Source organism: Loxodonta africana, chromosome 7 (assembly GCF_030014295.1).
Source record: "Loxodonta africana isolate mLoxAfr1 chromosome 7, mLoxAfr1.hap2, whole genome shotgun sequence".
Lineage (NCBI taxonomy): Eukaryota > Metazoa > Chordata > Mammalia > Proboscidea > Elephantidae > Loxodonta > Loxodonta africana.
Window position 1 is genome coordinate 77,912,844 of NC_087348.1, and position 18,559 is coordinate 77,931,402.

At 39.3% G+C, this 18,559-nt stretch overlaps 1 protein-coding gene and 1 pseudogene across 1 annotated transcript; both read left to right on the forward strand.

The window, feature by feature from the left end:
* Positions 1-7,986: 7,986 nt before the first annotated feature.
* LOC100663134 (olfactory receptor 2AG1-like) lies at positions 7,987-9,862 on the forward strand (annotated as a pseudogene).
* Positions 9,863-16,553: 6,691 nt separating this feature from the next.
* Positions 16,554-18,100, forward strand: LOC100663416 (olfactory receptor 2D3-like). Its single transcript, XM_003412046.3, has one exon. The coding sequence runs from the start codon at positions 16,746-16,748 to the stop codon at positions 17,667-17,669; it is 924 nt and encodes a 307-aa protein (XP_003412094.2). The 5' UTR covers positions 16,554-16,745; the 3' UTR covers positions 17,670-18,100.
* The last annotated feature ends 459 nt before the right edge of the window (positions 18,101-18,559 follow it).

Here is an 18,559-nt window from a genome sequence, read left to right on the forward strand (position 1 = left end):
ATCACTAGAGGGATGTAGGCGGTATGGACCTGTCAGAGGGAGTGATGCCAAAATGACTGTCTATCATATTTTTGTGCAATGTTTCAGTGGAAATTTATTATTTTTTATAAATACATCCCTGTAGTTAGTTATAACATCAAAAACATTTTTCATAAGCCCAGCATACGTGTATCAATATACCTGCAAGCCTAAAACTTTATGCTAATTTACTTTTGAAAACCTTCTAATATGCTCTGGTCAGAGGTGTCATTATTACCCAGTTACAATGTTGCTTTGAATCACATGATTTCTTTTGCAGGCTACAAGCACAGACTGTTGTTTTCATTGCTGCTGGTGTTTTTTTGTTTGTTTGTTTGTTTTTTGAACTGTAGGATTGTTAGGTTCCTTTGGAATTACACTAATATTTACTTTATTTTTCTAAGTTCAAACCAATGTTTTATTTCTTGATACCGCCTTGGCTTTCTCTCCATATGCAACTTCTGTGACTGCATTATTTAGTCCCTCTTTTTGTTTTAATGTTGTTGTCTTTTATATACTGATTTCTCTGTTTTCGTATTTCCAGTGTTTTAGCTTTGATTTATTTTTGTAACTTCCCTATCTGGGTTGATATCTGGCTGTTCTGTCCTGTATTCTAGTCTTAGGTTGTTATCTGATGTTACTGATTTTCTAACCGGAGGACTCCCTTTAGTATTTTGGTTTGGTTTTTCCAAATTCCCTTAACTTCTCTTTATCTGGAAATGCCCTAATTTCACCAGCATATTTGAGAGACAGTTTTGTTGGATATATAATTCTTAGTTGGAATTTTTTTTTTCCCTCAAGACTTTGTAAATATCACTCCATTGCCTTCATGGTTTCTGCCGAGTAGTCAGAGATTAGTCTTATTGATTCTCCTTTGTAGATAACTTTTTTGTTTATCCCTGTTGTTGTTGTTGTTAGGTGCCATCAAGTTGGTTCTGACTCATAATGACCCTACGCACAATAGAAGGAAACACTAGTTGGTCCTGTGCCATCCTCAGAATTATTGCTATGCTCGAGCCTATTGTTGCAGCCACTGAGTCAATCTGTCTTATTAAGGGGCTTCCTTTTTTTTGCTGACCCTTTAGCTTTTTTTTTTTTAATTCCTAGCTGCTCTTAAAATTCTCTCTTTATCTTTGGTTTTGGCAAGTTAAAATTCTCTCTTTATCCTTGGTTTTGGCAAGTTTGGTTATAATATGTCTTGGTGACTCTCTTTTGGCCTCTGCCCTGAGTGGGGTTCCATGAGCTTCTTGGATAGATATCCTCATCTTTCATGATATCAAGGAAGTTTTCTGCCAAAAAAAATCTTCAACAATTCTCTCTGTATTTTCTGTTATCCCTCCCTGTTCTGATACTCCAATCATTCATACGTTATTCTTTATGATAGAGTCTCACATAATTCTTAGGGTTTCTCCGTTTTTTTAATTCTTTTATCTGATTTTTCCTTAAATAAGTTGGTATCAAGTGCTTTATCTTCAATCTCACTAATTCTTACTTCTATTGCCTCAATTCTTCTTCTAGGACTTTCTATTGAGTTGCCTAATTCTGAAATTTTATTGTTAATCTTGTGGATTTCTGTTTGCTGTCTTTCTATGGATTCTTGCAGCCTGTTAAAGCTGTCATAATGCTCTTGTATAATCTTAAGTTCCACTGTTGCTTTGCCTGTGTGTTTCTTGGCTTGGTCTGCGTTTTGCTTGATCTCCTTCCTGATCTCTTGAGGAGCTCTGTATGTTAATCTTTTGAATTCTATCTCTGGTAATTCCAAGAAATTCTCTTCCTGTGGGAGGCTTCTTTATTCCTTGTTTTGGTCACTTGCTGAAGCCATCGTGGTCTGCCTGTTTCTGTGATTTAATCTTGACTATTGTCTCTGAGCCATCAATAAATTATATTTATTTATTTTATGTTTGCTTACTGGCCCTAACTTCTTGTTTTGTTTTGGTATGCCCAAATAGGTTGGCTGTGTGATCTACTTTGATTATTGGTTTCTTGAACCTTTTACGTCCTGTCATCAGGTGGTTAGAGCTGTTACGAGATATGTGAGCCCAAGAGTCCATTAACTTTCCTTGTGTGGATTCAGCTCAGATGTCCAAGCTGTTGGTCACCAAGTGTGTGGTGTATAGTCTCACCTACAGTCCTAGATGGGCAAGAGTGATTGGAATAGGCACAGGTGTCTGGCTGCAGTAGGGGGTCATGTGCTGATCAAGGCAGGGGGCTGATGGCTGCCCCTGAGTGCCTGGATGGAAGGCATGCCCTTGTTCCCCAGAGTGCACAGGTGGGTGGGCTTTGAAGCCAGACTTTGGGCACCCAGTGGTGTTGGCTGTAAGGACTGGGAGGCACCCGTTATTCTTAGACCTCTGTCATGGGTGGTTAGGCGGAATGGGTGGAACCACCTATCCTCAGGACCTTGATGTGGATTGGAAAGGATCTTGCTTAATGGACTGGGCAGTGTCAAATGTCAGGAATCTGCCATTCCTCCCTAGCTGTTGCAGTTAAAAATAGGTATATACCCTGTTGTACTGTACTAATTAGTGCTGTCACTGTTGAAATGGGCCCACACAGGTCTAGGCAAGGGTGAAAGGCATTCAAGGTCTGTGGACCCCTTAAGTCTTGGCCTAGGCAAGGGGGCTGTGCCTGCCTTGAGTTCCCCATTTAGGAGAGCTGGCAGATTATTTTTTCCTGTCTGTTAATTTGTTCCTTCTCCAAAGCTGGGAGGGTAGCTCAGGACGGGTGAAAGGTCCTACTTTCAGCCCAGGGGGCACAGAAACTGCTGAAGGTGGACCAGGACCTGGAGCAGAGTGTGGAGGGGGTAGGTGAATGGGAGAGAGGTATTTCACTGTGGGGAGGAAGGTTTTTTTTTTTTTTTTTTTTTTTTTTTTTATGCTGTGGGGTAGATTAGAGGCTTTATCTTTTGCTGATTCAGCACACTTCTCCCTGGTTCCAGAGGCTTGAGTAGACTCTCTGCTGCTCAGTTTTTCCCAGTGTGGAAAATGCATGCTGAGTACTACTGCTTGCCTCAGTCCTCAAGTGCTAGCCAATCTAGTCTGCAGGGTTCTGGCCAGGTCAGGTCTGACAAATCCTTGTTGCATCTGAGCTGCCTCTCCCTCTTCCTGCCACTCAATCCCACTCTTAATCTTTGTCTTTGATGTTCAGGGCTCCTACATTGTTGTATATAATGGATTCACTTGTATTTTTGAGTCTTTTTGTAAGAGGGACCACAAGAAGCACCTAACCGTCTTGGCCCCACCTGCTGTTAGTGTTTTTATAGTCATTGATTTTGTCAAATTTTCTGGTATTTTAGCCATAATATTGTGGTAACTACTATTTGTGTACCTATACTAATAACTTTTATGAGAATGAAGTAGTAATTAAAGAAAAAGAAAGAAAAAATTATTTTAAAAAGGCTTCTTCTCAGTTACTGATAATGTAACTAATAATGTAATTCAATGTAGAAAGCTTTTACAAAACAATTTTGTTGTTAATATTCATATAATCTAAGAAATATTACATTTAAGAAATTTGCAAACTTACTATGTATTATTATGATTAAAATTGGTAATAAACATTACTAAGGTTTCTTTGTCGTCTGGTAGAGGAGAAGGTCCACGGCGGGGTTGTGACACCATGAGTTACCACGCTGGGCGACATCAACCCTAGTGATGCCACTGAAAACAGCATCTTCTTCTTCTCTATCCTTAGACTTTTTGGTGGTATTACTACTCTTGGGAAAAGATCTGAACTCTTTGAATGTGGCTTTCAAATTGTCTCACAATCTGGTTCCTGCCTGCTTTTGTAGTCTCATCACTTTCCCTTTCCAGAAGCAAATATATTTAACAGCATTCTAAATAGTTCATGTTTCTTACTTTCCTTATTCATGATATTTCCTCTTTCTGAAATGTCCTGCATACCTTTTTACTTCTCCTTGTCCAAGATTGAAATTATAAGATTCACCTTGGTTACACCCCAGGCAGAAATACTTCTTCACTTTTTCATGACCTGCTAAAGTCTCAGTCCTTCAAATACCACATTATATTATGAATATCTGCTTAGGCGGTCTGTCTTCCCTTCTCGATAGTGAGAATCTTAAGAACACTGACCAATAATTTTCTGCCAGCTGTAAACTCCTAATACCTAGCAAAGTTCTATGTTTCTACTAGGTACTAAGTTTATTGGTTCTTTGAGCAAATATTTAAGTGCTTTTTGAACATTAAATGAATGAAAAGTTTTAATATTATACCAATTTAGTCAGGCTGGGATATCATTTGGCTACGTTGTATAAGGTCTCTGTTTCCCAAAAACCCAGAGTCTTCCTGGAGTTTGCTGACCCCTGAAAACTTTTTCAGGAGCCACCAAAAGAGCTCTCAAAGGGGAGTATCAAAACTTAGGTAATGTGTTATTTATACGCCCTGAACAATCTCTAAATATTGATGACTTGGTAATTTGAAAGTATTTTTGAATTTCAAGGTAAACCTGTGAAGACTTAATGTTACAGAGAACTTATCTTAATTTCAAAGAAGTTCCTATCCAAAAAGAGTTGAAACGAACTAGGCAGACCTAAGATATGCAGGAAATTTTTGAATCTCCTTTATATCTAAAGAAGAAGTGCAGTAGCTGAGAGCTTGACTGCTAACCAAAAGGTCAACAGTTCGAATCCACCAGCCACTCCCTGGAAACCTCATGGGGCAGTTCTATTCTGTCCTATAGGGTGGCTATGAGTTGGAATCAGCTTGACAGCAACAGGGATACGAGTGTACCTAGAGAAAGAATCGGACCCTCACACTCCAAGGGTTGAATAATCTAACACATTTTCATACTAACTTACTATTACATAAGTATTTTATTGCCTCTAAGTAGCTTTAGTATATTTCCATTCAAATCTACAAATTTTGTTTGCTTGGAATCAGTTTTATTTCTTGGTGAGCTGGAGTAGTTATTTAAAAAGAATGGGGTTTCCCTACTGATATACAAAATGTATGTAGCTTTGAGGCTTTTATGTCCTCAGGCAATAGTGCCATGTGGTTTAAGATTCTTCCAGGGCCTGGAACTCGTTCATTCCAGTTTGAAACCCTGCTGAGATTTTGCATTTCCACCTCAATATACTGAATCTGAATCTACATTTTAACAAAATCCCAGGTAAGTCTTTAGAGATCCTCAGGTGATTCACCCATAAGAATCACCTGAGAATCTTGTTAAACTGTAGATTCTGATTAAGTATATCTGGGATGGAAATGCAAATTCTCATCAGGGAATTGAATTGGAATGAACTGGTTCAAAGCCCTGGGTTCTTCATAAAAAGTTTTGAATGAGTTGGTGGTTAAAAGTTTGTCTCTAGCACCAGATTACATGTGTTCAAATCCTGGTTCTGCCACTTAGTAACTATATGATCCTGGGCAAGTCACCTAATTTTTCCGTGCCTCAGTTCCCTCAGCTGTAAAGTAACTTTAATAATTTTACCTCTTCACAGGATGCATGACAGAAAGATCTCAGAATAAATCTGGCACATGAAAAAACTACCATTACTACATAGGACTCTCTGGAGTCGTAATCTATGGTTATAACCCATGAAATAAGGGACAGAGTTCCTGGAATAGCCTTAGAACCTGTTCAATATCTCCTTTGCTTTTGAGATTTGCAATGGTGATTTGGGAGCCCTGGTGGCACAGGGGTTAAGAGCTCAGCTGCTAACCAAAAGGTTGGCAGTTCAAATCCACCAGCAGCTCCTTGGAAATCGTATGGGTCAGTTCTACTCTGTCCTGTAGGGTCTCTAGGAGTTGGAATTGACTCAATGGCAACAGATTTGTTTTTTTGTTTGTTTTTTAGGGTGATGGGTACGTAACAAAATGGGACATGATTGGAAAAGCTATTGTAAGATTGGAATTTAAAATATGCTTTTGGAATTTAAAAGATGCTTTTGAAAATGTGTCTTTGAAGCAGTCTTGGATGAGAACATTTCCTGCCCACCACATTGGCCAATAAAGTATGCTGAGTTTCTGCAGGGTAAGTGAGGCTGATCCCAGTAAGTAGAAGAGTAAAGCCTCTCCAGGTGACTTAAAAAAAAGGAAAAGGTAATTTAGATGGTCTGGGTATACAGAATAGTGCTCTGGAATGAGTTGGTCTAGATAATCTAAGACATGAATTTGGCAAACTTTTTTTCTATAATGTGCCAGATAATAAATATTTTAGGCTTTGAAGCCATATGGTCCCTGTTGCAACTACTCAACTCTGCCATCATAGTATGAAAGCAGCCATAGGAATATATAATAAATAGACTAGTTGTGTTCCAGTAAAATGTTATTTACAAAAACAGGTGGGTGGAGTTGGCCTAGTAGTCATAGTTTGCCAACCTCTGGTCTAAGAGGTGCAATCAAGAGTAGTATTTGGAGTCAGAGATGACACAAATCTCTGTGAATTGGCTTCTCTGCATTGCTTACACTTCACATTTATTAAGTATCTACTCTGTGACTACAACTATAAAATGATAAGAAAATAATAACGTGATAACACACTCATATAGAACTTATTTATTTAAGATTTTTAAAATATATATTATCTCCATTAATTACCGTAAGAGACTGATGAGACAATCAAATAGGGCTAGTATTCTCATTTTACCAATGTGCATTTTGTTTTATTCACAACACCTTAGATAAGACCCAGCGTCAAATTATGAGCTATAAATTATTATTACAGAATATCAAGAAAAAGGGAGTGAAGGCTGGCATTCCAGCAATAAGAAGGACATGATGAAGAGGAGTCAGCAAAACACATATTTTTGATAAGGGAAACAGCCCTTGAATTCCAAACTTTCCCACTAAGTCAGTACCTCTAGTCCTTTCACTCATCCATCCTATTTAGCTACTCTTGCTGAGCAAATAAACTCTTCATTTTCATGGTGGTTTCATTTACACTCTCCCAATTCTTCATTTTATCACCTCCAACCTATCTTCTCCTGCCTGATTTCCATTGCACATATCCAGTCAATCATGAATTACCGTTGATTCTACTTCCAAAATGTATCTTGAATCTATCACACCAGAGTTCCCTGGTCCAAGCTAATCTCTCTCACCTGGATGACCACAATCACCTCTGCACTCATGTCCCTGCCTTTAAGCTTGCCCTCTCCTACCCATTACTCCTCCACACAACTGTAAGAGTTATCTTTGAAAAAACACAAATTGCCTGATGTCATGCTTAAAACAGAAAGATTAGCTCTCCATTGCACTTCACATGCTCTAGGGGTTGTAGAGTGAAATGGAAAACTAATTGTTATGTACAAAATGATTTGAAACATGCCTGTCTCTCCATATTTGTCTCAGTCACTACCCACTTTCCCAGGCTTCTTTCAGTTCCTCATAAATTACAAGCTCTTTTCTACCTCAGAAACTTTGCATATACTATATCTTCTGCCCAGATAGCTCTTCACCTCTCTTCATTTGGATAATTTATACTCATGTTTCAAAACAGAACTCAACATTCACCCTTCCAGGGAGGCTTTTTCTTAAATACCAATCTATGTGAGAAAGCTCTTCTATTCTTTTCCTTTATGTAACTTTTCACAATTTGTAATTACACTTATTTTTTAATGCCCCTCGTGAGAATATAACGAAAGGTGGTCAGGTACCATATATGTCATGTTCTATACTCTGTATCCAAGAGCTATCAAAATGTCTGCCATACAGTAGGCATGGAAGGGGATAGTTCTTTCCATCTCCCAAAGTTCCTTCCATGTCAAGGAAACATCAGTGTAAGATACTTGGCCTTTACTCTCTCCTCATTCCTTCCCAAGAGAGAAGGAAGAATATAATCTTATTGGAGAACTAGCAGTGAGAAACATCTCTCATTTTTTTGAAAGATAAAATAGATAGTCTTGGTCTTATCTGTTCCCTTATTTCCCTAGTCCTTTCTTGTGGGGAGCATTGACTTGGTCCTGCATTGTCTGTGATTGCAAGGGTAACTTTGTCCACTTTGGGGTTGGTATGCAGAAACCCATTGTCAGTGGACATATAGGCTACATTCTTCAATTTCTGCCTTATGTTAAATAGAGGTGATATTTTGGCCTGAACAAATAACATCTGTCACAACTGGTTAGAATTTTGGTGGGAAAGAATGGTGATATGTATTGGGTGCCCTCAAAGACCCTGTATCTCCTAAAAAGTAAATAGAGATAAGAGAAAGAGGTAGGACTGCTTGTGTGCAGATTTCCTCTTTAATCTCTTGCATCTGATCAAGTTGCTCCTTTTTCCCCAGGAGAAAGTGGAATGAGGAAGCAAAGACAGGTCCGGAATCATTGAGCTAATTGAACTCCCTTCACATTGAAGAAAACAACAGGAGTAGGGAAGAAATATTCTCTGTTAATAATATGTGCTCAGCATGTATTTTACGGGTTAATTCATGAATGAAATAATACAGTACGATTGGATAAACTGTGTAACTAACTCCTGCTGGCCAAGTGCTATAACATTGTAGCACCAGAAGGTCCCCAGTAACCACATGAGAACTCCCTCACATAGATTTTGTGTAATTCCAAATAACCAAAGAAACCACAGAATGGAGCTCTGGAATTCTACCTTGGGAAGTGGCTTCATCTTGATGAGCATTCTGAATGATAGTGGGTCTCCTGAACTGCTCTGTGCTACAATTGCAGTCCTATACATGTTAGCACTGACCAGCAATGGCCTCCTGCTCCTGGTTATCACAGCAGATGTCCGGCTCCACATTCCCATGTACTTTCTGCTCAGCCAGCTTTCTCTCATGGACCTTCTGTTTGTATCTGTAGTTACTCCCAAAACACTTGTGGATTATCTGCGTGGGGAGAACACCATCTCTTTTGGGGGCTGTGCTTTTCAGATGTTCATGGAACTTACACTTGGTGGTGCAGAGGACCTTCTATTGGCCTTCATGGCCTATGACAGGTATGTGGCCATTTGCCATCCTCTGAACTACATGGTCCTCATGAGGCCAAGGGTCTGCTGGCTCATGGTAGCTACATCCTGGATCACGGCGTCCATGAATGCTCTGATACACACATCATACACCATGCAGTTCCCTTTCTGCAGGTCCCGGGAAATCAGCCACCTGCTCTGTGAGATCCCACCTCTCCTGAAGTTGGCCTGTGCCGATACCTCAAGATATAAGCTCATGGTGTATATGATGGGTGTAATGTTTCTCGTGCCTCCCCTTGCTGCTATTCTTGCTTCTTATACATTTGTCCTAGTTGCTGTCCTCCACATGTCCTCAGGTGAGGGAAGGTAAAAAGCTCTTGTCACATGCTCTTCTCATCTGACCGTGGTAGGAATGTACTATGGAGCTGTCATGTTTATGTACATCCTTCCCAGTTTCTATCACAGTCCCCAACAGGACAACACCCTCTCTGTATTTTATGCTATCATTACTCCAACCCTGAACCCTCTTATCTATAGTCTGAGAAACAAGGAGGTGATGAGGGCCCTCCATAGGGTACTGGGGTGATGTATGTTTGTCCAGAGACTACAGCTCTATAACTTCTAGATAAGAGCACGTATCCTGGTCTTGAGCTATCTCCTTCCACATTTTCAAAATTCTAGAAATCTTGCACACTAGAGAAGGCCCTATTTTGGTCTTAGAGACATGACTTTGTTTCCATCAGTTTTATGTTTGTACAGCTGAAGAAGCATTCATTTCTCTGACTCACATTCGAGGATCTGGTTGAAATTCCCTTTTATTCTGATAAAAAATTATCTTATTTTTCACTTTATCTTCTCTTTTCTACTCCTACAACAGTCTTAACCCCAATCACACGGAATGTCAGCCAGATTTTTTGGTAGTTCCATTTAAAGCAGGGAAAATATAGAGAGAAAGTAGACAGTATTGAACAAAGTTTCAAATGTTACATTTTACTAGTTCATAATGACACAATTTTTCAATTCCTATATCCCTATTAGTGTGAATGTACAGTCAAGTAATATTAGATTCTTTACTCTGGATAGACATACCTGGGTCTACAGGTTTCTCCTCCCTATTGTTTTAATTTTTATTATAATATCTATTTTTTGAAGAAATAAAAAATAGAATCTCTGAAATGTAGATTTTGCTCATTACATTCTTGTAGTGTTGTTTTACAGTGGTGCAACTACAGTGGTGCAAATGGCACCCCCAACACTGTTAGAGGGGCTGACACCAAAATGACTCCAGGGTCTGCTGCTGACTACAGGCAAGTCAGCACTGCCATGTGCCATGGGAGGGGCAGCCAAGGCAGTGGTGTCACTAACTTTGGTGTCACCCATCACCCAGTGAAGTAACTCTTTGCCACACTCAGTGAGGTAACTGATTGCCTCCCCACCCCATCACCAACCTGTGAGGGTATGAGCCCCTGGGCTGCAGCAAAGGGCATTGGGCAGAAAGGAAGGGTCTCCTTGGTCAATGAGAGAGGAGAGAAGCTTCAGTGAACCTCAGGGTGCAGGGACGGGAGGGTGGCAGGCTGCTTGGGGCCTGGCCACTCTGCCCATCAGGTCGAGGGTTTGCTGCCTGGCCCCACCCACTCTCCCAACCTGGGTGGGGTGGGGGCGATGACACCATAAGTTACCACACTGGGTGACACCAACCCTAGTGATGCCACTTTTGTTTGACTTGTACTTCTGTCTCCTCTCTTTCCTGCAAATTGTCAATGACGGCCAGAGGCTTGGTCAGATTGCAGTTTTATCTCTTGGCGAGACTAACTCATAGATGGTATTTTGTGTACTTCCATCAGGCAGCACATGATATCTGGTTATCTCTTTCTTTGTGGTGTCACCCTAGATCCATTATATAATTGAAAGTTGCAAACTGATGATATTCTAATTCCATTATTCCCTCTTTATACATCAGTTGGAATACTTATATAAACAGAAATTTCCCTTCATTAGTTATTGGTTATCTTGATGTACAGTTCTTTTAGAAAAACAAGATAAGTGCTTGGTTCTTACCCTTTATCCATTTTCAAAATAATTAGTTGGTTTCCTAGCATCATCCAAAGTTGACCAGTGAGCTTTTTTTCCTTTAAAAATATTATATTATTATGAACTCATATCTGATATGTTTCAACCCATTACAGTTGCCCTTCATATCGTTATTCACATTGTCCCAACTGGACAAGTGGGAACCTCTTCAGCTTTACTCCTAAATCATTCTGATGTAACCCTGGTAGTTATATTTATGTTGATAACTGTTTTGCTCTCTGGTGGGACAAGATGTTCAAGATCACTTTATATATTTTCTGCCTTGCACATGGTCAGCCGTTTCTGCAAGGAGCCCATGTTTCTGTTTAGAGAGAAATGCTGTGTAGAGACCACAATCTGGCCTTTAAGGACGCTTATTGCTATAGAATTGTTCAGTGTTTCTAGGCTTTTTTTGAGTACATACTAAATTCGATACATCATGAGTTCATATGATACTTCTGATTCATTGGGTCACTTAACTTCATGATCTTTTTCCCATAGAAATATTCCAGTTACAGATTCCAGCAACATAGCACTCAGTTGTTTTCATCTTAAAATACACACACCTAAGAATAAAAATGCCAATACTCTTATGATATCATGATTACTGGTTTAGATTTTTTTCCCTTTGGGTGTATCCTACTGAAGAGGTACAAATGTATTTCTGTGTTTGAAGTGAAAGTTACTTGAAGTAGTTTCTCCCCCATGTGATTATGCCACCAACTGGATATAGAGCTGGATTCATTAATTTCATATTTTTGGGCTTGCTTTTTTAAATTTAAATTTTGTTTTATAATTACTTAAATCTATTCTTGATTAAAAATTCAATTTATGAAGCAAAGTCCAATAAAGAAGTCTACCTGTTACACCTCTTTTCTCCATCCTATTTGCTTTCACTTCCTCTACTTAATTTCCAGTATACTATATATGTATACTGTTTATAAGTATTCATTGAAAATTTGTGAGGTTGTGTTTTTAACCTAACATATGGTCGATATTTGTGAATTTTTAATGTGTATTTGGAATAATGTATTATTATTATTATAGTAATCTACAGCTTGAGATATATTTGTATACATATGTGTGTGTATATGTATATACATATAATCTACCTTATTGATTATACTTTTTGGCCTACTTTATTCTCAATAATTTTTTGTCCATTTGATCAATCTTGAATGGGGAAAAGTGTATTAAAATTTTCTCTTTTATGAGTTTCTGGCTATTGCACCTCCTGTAAAGTCTGCTTTGTAAAGTTTTTGTTGCATTATTGGTTCCATAAATATTAATTTTTGTAGCCTTTAGAATTGTAAAGCTATAAGCAGAACAAATGTTATCTCCATTTCACAGGGTTACAGACTGGGAAGTGGTACAAGAGGTAAGAAAGAGCATTTTAGGACAAGACCAAGATTAGAGACCCAGCTTAGTTCAGTTCTGTTTGATGTAAACTAGTGACTTAATCTCTGTGACTTTCAGTTTTTATTTCTGCAATATGGGAACAATATAATAGATAGTTACCATAATTCTGTCTCATCCGTTCAGACTTCCAAACTTGAAATTTCAAAGTCTTCTTTCGTACCAATCCTATTCAATAGACAGGATGTCAAAACTTGTAAATTCTGTGTAAATGTCTGATAATAGTTAACTACTTAATTAGAACTTAAAATACTTTTGAATATTATTAAACGGAAAACATCAAAATATAAAATTTTCTTTGCAACACAATGACAGCTCGAATACATATTCATGGCAAACTGATTTGAATAAACAAAAAGCAACAGGAAAAGAAAAAAAATTGATGAGAAAAATGAAACATTGAATAATGTCAATGTAGCAATCTCCAGAAAAATATGGATGTGTTCTTTATCTGGCATGTGAATTGGTTACTTGATTTTTATGGAAATTATCTCAAACCTGTCTATTTAAGACAAGCTGACATTTTAACAGAGGCCACTGCATCCTCAAATGAGCAGTAATTTTAATAGAGAAATAGAAACCAAAACCAAACCCATTGCCGCTGAGTCGATTCCGACTTAAAGTGACCCTATAAAAAAGAGTAGAACTGCTCCATAGGGTTTCCAAGGAGCAACTGGTGGATTCAAACTATTGACCTTTTGGTTAGTAGCCCTAACTCTTAGCCTCTGTGACGCCAGGGTGCCAAATAAATAGAAGGGCAGTGCAAATTTCTGTTTTTCTCAGGATTTAAACTAAAAGTTGTGTGCATACACCTTACACTGCATTAAAGAAGGGACAGATATGGATGGTTTCTTGGCCCAGAGCTTCCAAAAATTTTTCTTCATCTAAGCAAAAATTGGAAATTAGAGCAGATTCATGGAATTCAGTGTATGATTACAAAAAAAAAAAAAAGTCCCAAGACATCTCATTGTGTATAGAGGTAATAAAGTGAACTGTTCCTAAGGAGAACTCCAGGGAATGTCTTGTTTACTTCACCTCTCAGGGCCTCATCTTTTAAGATTTTCTCTTTGGAAGAGCTCCAGTTCAAGATTTGTGCTTACAAAGTATTTATTCAGCCAAGAAGACCTCAAGAGTTTGGGTTGGAATCCATTGCGAAGCCCAGTTCATGCCTAGGTGTCAGGAGAGAGGGCTGAGGATCAGTGGGCCCCAGAACCATAATACGGATCTGCAGCTTGTATCCCTGGATCTCACCCCATTGCACTCATTCTGAGATCTCCCCACCTGAAGTGCCCCATCTCTAGGACAAACTCATCCCAGACCTCCAGGTAAGAAGGAGTGAGATGCTCAAAGGATCAAGTTTTCCACAGTCAGAAATCCTGAGTCTATCCTGGAAGAAGGACCACATCCTTATTTTTACATCTCATAGTCTGTTCGGGAGAAGAGGTTCTCCTTTTTCCCTTCTCCTCTGTAATCTTCAGCCTTAGAAATCTTGGGCTCTTCTGGAGGGTGGGGAAGGGAGAAGGAGCAGTATGTGCTGAGAGCCCCAAAGAAAGCTAAAGGACCACAGTCACTCAGACTAGCTACCCTTTTCAGCCACCAGAATCTCTCTTGCTCTCTGATCTTTCAGCCCTTTCACCTTTGGCGTTCTCTTCCTCCATTATTTTCCCCACTCTTTCCTCTTGATGACACTAACTGGGCTCACAGGGGGCTCTCTGAGATGCAAGACAGAGTGTTCGCGATTAGGCATCTCTTGCTTGGAAAGTGGGAAGGAGCTAGCTAGATTAGTGATAATGTTGGATATGTGGGTATTGCCTGCCCCATTGCCCTAGTATTCTGGTTGTTACATTGGAAACATCCTCTCTGGGGCTCAGAATGAGGAGGAAGAGAAAGGGGTTACAAATTGAAGATCTCACCCAACTAAAAGAATACAACTGATGCCCTCTTGCCTATACCAGTAGCCCAGGTGATCACAGCCACTTGATGTTTTTCCTTCTGCCTGGTCATGGAATCTGCCCTTTCCAAGGGGATCACCTACATGGCTTACTATTTGCTGTACCTTCCAACTTTCATACTATGCTTTAGAGAGGATGATTCGTGCTTAGGAGAGTTTGTGTGCATGTGTATGATAGTGCCTCTGTGTGTGTGTATAGGAGTTCATGCATTCCTGGATGCATTCATTCTGTCCATCAGCCAGTGAACATTTCTTGAAAATTTATCATATACCCAGTGGAGAAGGGTCACCATGAGTCAAAATTGAATCCGTGGCAACTAACAACAGCAACAACACAGAAGTATAGAGTGAGATAGGGTTATTCCCTGAATAAACTCATAGCTTTGACAGAGAGACAGGCTTGTAAATAAATAATCATGTAGAATTTAACAAGTGCTTTTAAAAAGCATATTATTATATACAAATGCCAAAACTCATCAAATTTACACATAAAATATGCACAGTTCACTGAATGGAAATTTACCATAATAAAGCAGTGAAAAATGCACTTAATAATTATTGGAAAATAGGGTCAGTAGTCGATTATTTTATTGATGTTCTTGGACATTAAGAACTTTTGATTTATAGAAGTATTCTTTTTTAAGTTTTTGATAACGACCTTAATAAGAAACACAGTTTACACTGTAACCCAGAACACATACACACTCAAGCACACATTTACATAAAGTAGAAACAAATGTTCTCTTGTAAAATTATTATTACAAGAGATTATATTTTATTTTCTATTTCGGATTTTAAAAATACTGATTACAACTCACTAAATGTACTTTATCACCCATTAATGTTATACCTCAGTTTTAAAAGCTGTGACTTATAGGAAGAGATCATTCTGACTGTTGATGTCACAGACTTTTTCATTGATCCTCTTGTGTATTCCCTGCACACTGAAGCTAAAGGAGAGATCTTTCCCCTTTGAATCTGCTAGCCTCTCAAAGGAATCCCTGACTCTGCTTTTCTGATCCCCCAGAGACAATGGACATTCATTTAGGTTCAGACTGCACCCAGTTCCAGATCGAATATGAATGGGAATACATGAATAGAATCTCACTCTCACACAGCAGTCTTGAAATCAAATCATAGATGGTGGTTCATGAGCCTGTGGTCCAGACATAATTGCTCTGTTTACTTTTCTCCTATAATGTCAGCAAGACATCGGGTCTTATGTGAGAGAAGAAACCCTTACATGTTTGCAGCCTTTGACGTCCCCTGTCCCAAGGTGGCTCTGCCAAGAGAGCTGATCTTCTGCCCTAATTCTCCTCATTTTTTCTAACTGGCAGTTCTAGGATTAGTAATTCAGTTCTTCCCAGGGATATTAGACACTAGCCCTGATCTCCAACCATTTATTTGCCTATGGCCCTGCTGCCCTCCCTAACTTTTTCTAACCTACTTTCCCACTATCTTTGATCCAGACATCTTATTACTTGCATTTTGCTGATGTACACCAATGTGAATCCTTTGAATAATGTTTCCTGCCTGACTTTAGAGAGTTGGACCAGTGCCTGGATTTCCCACAGATGTACCCATCCAATTGATTGCATATTGTGGTACAAACTGTAGCATAAATGAGGGTGAACACTTATTCCAGATAAGATGTTGAAACTATCCAGAGAGCTGTTATGACCACTTCAGGTCTCCACAAAGGGCCCTTCCAACCGTAGTGTGTAGTGCTGCCTGAGTGTGACTTCATCCACACCCACTTGGCTCCATGATGATGAGGTCCTATTACATTACTCTTGAATACTTCCAGGAAGCCTTGGTTCTCTAATCCAGTGAAGAGTTTGGGAAAGGACCAGTATTGTGGATTATAACATGGTCTGCAATGGTCTCTTAAAATTCCCCTCCTTGCTTGGAAGGATGATAAAGAATCACTTTGAAACATAATGGAAAATCCTCTGCCTTTTAAAGATATGAGAGCTAAAGCCTGATGTCTGAAAATAAACTAGAGAAAAACAAAACAAAACCAAAAACTTGGGCTTTCTAATAAAAGGAGAACTGCTTATGTTTTTCTAGTTCATATAATATGTTAGCATCCTGTTTCAGTTTAGATACACAATGTACAATTATCTATGAAGACCTTTCTCGACCTTATCTGCAAAATTGCTGAATGATAGATATGTGGTTGATAGCATCCTGACAGCAAGGATCGCTGGGGGGGAGGGGGGGCACATTTCTGTTGTTGCTGTGCCTACCAATCAGATGGCTTCAATAGGAACATAACGAAATTTTAGAAAATCAAATGTCTTGTTTGCAAGATTTTTTTTTTTAATCAAAAAAATCTTCCATTGAAACCTGTACTTTCAGGATTTGATTTCAGTACTCTGTTAATACTGATCTGTAGGTAGGAATAAGCATTAATGGGCAAAGAAAACCAAACCTATTTGACTGAATTCATCTTGCTGGGGCTTTCTTCAGATCAGCATACTCAGGTCCTGCTGTTTGTGGTATTTCTCATCATCTACCTACTGACTGTATCTGGGAATCTGCTCATCATAGTCTTAGTTAATGCTGACTCCCGACTTCACACTCCCATGTACTTTTTCCTTAAAAACCTGTCTTTTGCTGACCTCTGTTTCTCTACAAGCATTGTTCCTCAGATGCTACTCCACTTCCTGGTAATGAGAAAGACCATTTCCTTTGCTAGATACTCAATTCAGATGGTGTTTTTCTTAGTAGCTGGGGCTACAGAGAGTTCACTTCTAGCAGTGATGTCCTATGACCGCTATGTGGCTGTCTGCAAGCCCTTGCACTACTCTACCATCATGACCCAGAGGGTTTGTGTCCAGCTGGCCATAGCATCCTGGGTCAGCGGGACATTTGTGTCTCTGGTAGATACCACATTTACTTTGTGTCTCCCGTACCAGGGACGAAATGTAATTAATCATTACTTTTGTGAACCTCCTGCACTTCTGAAGCTGGCTTCCACAAACACCTACAAAGCTGAGATGGCCCTCTTTTCAGTGGGTGTGGCTATCCTCCTACTTCCTGTCTCCCTTATTCTGATCTCCTACTGCAACATCCTCTCCACTGTGTTGAGAATGCAGTCAGGGGAGGGGAGATTTAAGGTCTTCTCTACCTGTGGTTCCCATCTCACTGTCGTTATCTTCTACTATGGATCAACAATATTCACCTACATGAGGCCAAACTCCAAAAAAATGAATGAAGGTGATAAAATTATCTCTGTGTTCTACTCAGTCATAACATCCATGATGAACCCGTTCATTTACAGCCTGAGGAACAAGGATGTAAAGGAGGCATTTAGGAAAGCATTTGGGAGATAGAATCTCTCAGATGCAGTGATCTTTACATATATATCTAAAGATCAATTCAACCACAAGTGGCGGAGCTGTTTGCCCAACCATGGCACGTGACCTCACATTCCAGCAAATGTCTTGATATGTCACACACTGCCTCCCTCCCAGAAAACTACCGGCTTGAAGAAACTAATATTTAGAAGCAACCTTCCTACATTAGAACTCTCAGACCAGACATCCCTACACCACCAATATGCCATACCTGTTCCACCCTCAGACATGTTCTCCTTTCTTCTGCAGGTTTGCTGTTGCCAGTATCTATTGAGTTCTCCCCTTTGAAAAGTGCATAACCCACTGTTAGTGCAAGAACACCCCTAGAGGAATACCTGTAGATTCTTACTGATTTTCACACTGCACACTACCCCTCTCTCTGAGAAAAAAATGAATCCACTGCTGGCCCACCCTCAACTCAAGGACTAACACTAGGTATTAAGTGGGATCAACCCAACACCTTATTGGTCTGTAGGAACCCTACCAATTCCCATACCTGGCTTTGGGGACCTGTGAGTCACTGAAACAGCAGTATACCATCATAGTCCTACCTGTATCCCTCCATGGTTTTGATGCTTGTGGCAGAAGTACGACGACACAAACATATTTCACATTGCTTTGTACTTACTTTGCCAGCTATATATATAACCACTTACTTGACCCACCGTATATGACATCAAGCCATTTGTAGGGATTCTTGTCATATAAAAATAGTACTCCTAACCATAGAAAAACGTTTCTTTAGTTAGATGGGAAAAATATAGAAGCACTTGATCTTTTAGTGAAAGTAGCTTAACCTGAAGTTCTGCTCTAACTTCATAATCATCTCAATGTATCCAGAAGAAAAGTGATTGTAAGTGAGGAAT

Excerpts from the sequence above, each read along its gene's own strand:
- LOC100663416 (XM_003412046.3), top strand. The coding sequence starts at position 16,746 with ATGGGCAAAGAAAACCAAACCTATTTGACTGAATTCATCTTGCTGGGG.